The sequence below is a fragment of the Vitis vinifera genome, chromosome 12 (genome assembly GCF_030704535.1).
Source record: "Vitis vinifera cultivar Pinot Noir 40024 chromosome 12, ASM3070453v1".
Lineage (NCBI taxonomy): Eukaryota > Viridiplantae > Streptophyta > Magnoliopsida > Vitales > Vitaceae > Vitis > Vitis vinifera.
The window spans coordinates 13544124-13548318 of NC_081816.1; the positions used below are offsets into that span (position 1 = coordinate 13544124).

Consider the following 4195-nt stretch of genomic DNA (forward strand, 5'->3'; position numbering starts at 1 on the left):
TCACTAAAATTGGTTTCAGAAGAGAATAAGGAAGAAGTTGAAGTTCTCTATTTTTCTCGGTCACTTTTTGAGAGAAGTTGTCACTTTACATAATAAAAAGTACAAAATATGAGAGAAAAGTGGAGGCTTAGAGTGAAACTAAATATGAAGGGGATATTTATAAAAATGGTCATATGAACTTTTGAAAGCATGAGGGTTATATTTACGGATAAGGGTGTTTATCTGACCCCTTTGAGAATATCCACATGCATTAAATTCTATTCCACATCCAAATTAAGGAAGCCAAAAGCAATCTCAATTGTGTAAGGATCCATTTGGATTTTGTGCCAACCGCATGAAAAACACCTGGAGAAACAAACAAGGAAAGCAATTGAGAGAAGACAACCATAAAAAGAAAGAAAGCCATTCTGGACTTGAAACCACCTGATGCCATTAAGCAGCACTCTTCCATGGTGAAGGTGGTAGGGCTTTTTGTTCTTTATGCACTTCTGTTTTACAGTGCAAATGGAAAGACCCATCATCATACTTTTGTGGTATGTGCTTAGCTCTCTCTGTCTCTCTCTCTCCCCCTCTCCCTTTCTCTCAGACACAATTCCTGTCATTATCTCTATTTCATGGGTAAATTCTAATTCATTTGCAGGTGAAGTCATCTTCATACACTCGACTGTGTACTACTAAGCACATCTTGACTGTGAATGGGAGATTTCCAGGGCCAACATTGAGAGCTCAAAAAGGGGATAGAATGATAATCAAGGTCTACAACAAAGGGGAACATAATATAACCCTCCACTGGTATATGCTCTTATAAATCCATATATGAGCCCCTAAATATAAGGCCATTTAAGTAGTTAAGAATATGTATATCTATTGTGTAGTGGAGAATCATGGACAGAAAACTTTGCAGGCATGGAGTGAAACAACCAAGAAATCCATGGTCAGACGGACCTGCATATATCACTCAGTGCCCAATTCAGCCCGGAAAGAAGTACACTTACAGGATTCACTTCACTACAGAAGAAGGAACCATGTGGTGGCATGCACACCTCGGCTGGACAAGAGCAACAGTTCATGGAGCAATTATCATTTATCCAAAGCGTGGATCCCTTTACCCCTTTCCCCACCCTCATGGAGAGGTTCTAATCATATTGGGTATGCTCTTTCATCCCCTTTCACGTTTTGTAAGAAAGAGTGATAGAAAAGAAAAATATTCGAAGTCAATAATTAAGAAGAAAGAAATTCATTGATTTACAAGTACTTTTCAGAACATTTTCTTTTGTCTCATATCCAAATGAAATTATGCATCAAGAAAAAACAAAGAAAGAACTAATCATCCTTCTCATTCGCATGGTAGGGGACTCAATCATTACCTTATATTTAGGGCTTAATCTCATGGCAAGGGAAATATTTTTAACAGTTCCATTTTTATTTATTGAAAATAGTAAGCAGTGTAGTTGACAAGTCAAAGATGATATAAAAGATGTCATAAAAGATGCCACGATTTGTATTTTTGTATATCTATCTGTTACTGCAGCAGCTCATTAACATTGATATACATACTGTCAGTATGTATATCAATGTTATATAGCACAAATGTGACTGTAAATGAGTTGCTATTTGAATTAACAATTGGTGGACCCTAATCCATTGATATCTTCATTAGATTTTAATTAACTAAATGATGCTGTGAGAAGCATGTATAAATAAAATTAAATAAATGAATTTTGGTGTCCTTTTTTACAGTGTCTTAATTCGTGCAGGAGAGTGGTGGAAGAAAGATGTAATGGAAATAGAAAGAAATGCAACTATTGCAGGAGGAGGACCACTAATCTCAGATGCCTATATGATAAATGGGCAACCGGGCGATCTCTATCCATGCTCCAAACCAGGTACAAATTTATCTGCTAAACAAACATTTCAGAGAAAGTGGTTAATTTTCTCACTAAAAGGAAAATGCCCAACTCTTTATCATTTCCTGTTCTAGGAACTTTTAAAGTGACAGTGGAGCATGGAAAAAGATATCTACTTCGGATAGTTAATGCGGTCATGAATGATAAACTCTTCTTTGCCATTGCAAAACACAAGATGAAATTGGTCGGAACAGATGGATGCTATACAAAACCATTGGAAACAAATTATATAATGATCACCCCTGGACAGTCCATGGATGTTCTTTTAGAAGCAAATCGTCATCCTAGTCTCTACTATATGGCTGCCAGTTCATATTTTACTATAGTAGACACTGAATTTGATAACACAATAACAACAGCTATCCTACAGTATAATGGCTTGTACCATCGATCTCCATCACCTCTAATGCCCCATCTCCCTGCTCACAACCAAACTCAGGCAGCAACAAGGTTCACAAAAAAGCTAAGAAGCCTGGCAAGTAAGGACCATCCAGCCAGAGTCCCATTAAAAGTAGACACCAAATTGTTTATCACGTTATCAATCAATCTAGTTAACTGCTCTAGTAAACCTTGTGAGGGTCCCTATGGTAAACGATTTTCTGCTAGTTTGAATAACATCAGTTTCATCACCCCATCCATAGACGTGCTCCGTGCTTACTATTACGGACTTGATGGTGTTTTTGATAAGGATTTTCCAAGTAAACCGCCCAATGCTTTTAATTACACAGGCAATAATCTGCCTCAGAATCTGTTGACACCGGATTTTAGGACTAAAGTCACTGTCCTCAAGTATAATGCAAGGGTCGAGCTGATTTTGCAGGGGACTAATGTGTTTGAAGGTGACAATCATCCATTTCATTTACATGGCTACAGTTTTTATGTTGTTGGATGGGGTTTTGGCAATTTCAATCCTAGAAGAGATCCCTTAAGGTTTAATCTTATTGACCCACCAGAGCAGACTACGGTTGGAGTTCCTCGGAATGGATGGGTTGCCATCAGATTTAGGGCAGATAACCCGGGTGAGTTATAATACATATGTACATCCATTCTAAATAATGTCCCTTGGTGTTTCAATTTTTATTTTTTATTTTTCTAACTAGTATTACTTTGCAGGAGTATGGATGATGCATTGCCATATTGAGGATCATCAGGAGTGGGGAATGAAGTCTGTTTTTGTGGTAAAAGATGGTGCCAATCCTCAAACTCAAATTCTTCCTCCTCCTCATGATTTACCTGAATGTTGAGAGTTGAAAGCAGTCATCATGTAAATACATTGAAATAAATCTATCTATATTCATGTCAAGATTAAGGTAGTGTTTGTTTTTTGGCTGAATAGAAAATATCAAATGTCAATCAATATAAGTAAAGTAAACTTGTTATCAATAGGTTATATTTAGTTATATTAGTCGATATCAGTAGATTACTTTCAATTAAATAGAAAAAACTAAATATTCAGTCAAAAAATAAATACCACCTAAGTCTAGTTTTTTTAACTGCATTTAAGTGAATTAATCAGCAATACCCTGAGGCTGTTTGGTTCATCCTTGGTAATTGACGAGGAATATCTCCCTTTTAATGCAAGGACAATCAGGACCATGCATAATAGACTTTCACAGTGTCACTCAACTGACATATGTTGGTATTTTAAACGAAGACTAGTCCAATTAAAATGTTTCAATCTAATAACTAGTACTAATCCTAGGACAAGATAAGATACATTCACGACTAGTCCAATCTTGACTAAAATTCTCTCAGTATATCACTATACTATCAAAATATTATAGCGCCATATCCCACTTTCACAGGATTACCATCATTTAAATTTTATCAAAACAAAGCAATGTTTGGAGTAATTAGGCTAAAAACAATAAAATAACTATAAGAAGAAAGTAAAGAAGAAAAATTATAAAAGAAAACTGTTCTTGCCTCTCATCATTTATTTAATTAAATTATTACAAAATTAACCCTTATTTACAATATTCACACTTAACAAAATAAGAACTCTTAAAAACCAAAAAAAAAAAAAAAAAAAGTATTACAATTGGCTTTTAGAAATCAAATCAAATTATAATTTATTGAAAATTCTCAAATTCAAGTTTACTTTATAACATACCCTTAAAACTTGATTTGTAACTTCAAGTGGCATTCTTAGCTTTCAATTTTGTTTTTTTTAATCCATCTACTAATTTTGCATTCTTCCTCTTAAAAGTGATTTGAGATCTCATGTTATTCTTTCTTATTGCTTTTGTTTCCTTCTATAGGACATCTTTACATCTTTTATCTTGCTT

The 4195-nt window shown here is 34.9% G+C and overlaps 1 protein-coding gene across 1 annotated transcript; it reads left to right on the top strand.

Annotated features, from left to right (window-relative positions):
- Positions 1–449: 449 nt before the first annotated feature.
- On the top strand, positions 450–3205 carry LOC100250072 (laccase-14). The gene is made up of 6 exons (XM_002265308.3): positions 450–533; positions 641–792; positions 905–1149; positions 1758–1886; positions 1982–2926; positions 3021–3205. The coding sequence occupies exons 1-6, from the start codon at positions 450–452 to the stop codon at positions 3149–3151; spliced, it is 1686 nt and encodes a 561-aa protein (XP_002265344.1). The 3' UTR covers positions 3152–3205.
- The last annotated feature ends 990 nt before the right edge of the window (positions 3206–4195 follow it).

Coding starts and splice junctions, on each gene's coding strand:
- LOC100250072 (XM_002265308.3), top strand. CDS start 450: ATGGTGAAGGTGGTAGGGCTTTTTGTTCTTTATGCACTTCTGTTTTAC. Junction 534..640: donor CCCATCATCATACTTTTGTG/GTATGTGCTTAG, acceptor ATTCATTTGCAG/GTGAAGTCATCTTCATACAC. Junction 1,150..1,757: donor AGAGGTTCTAATCATATTGG/GTATGCTCTTTC, acceptor TAATTCGTGCAG/GAGAGTGGTGGAAGAAAGAT.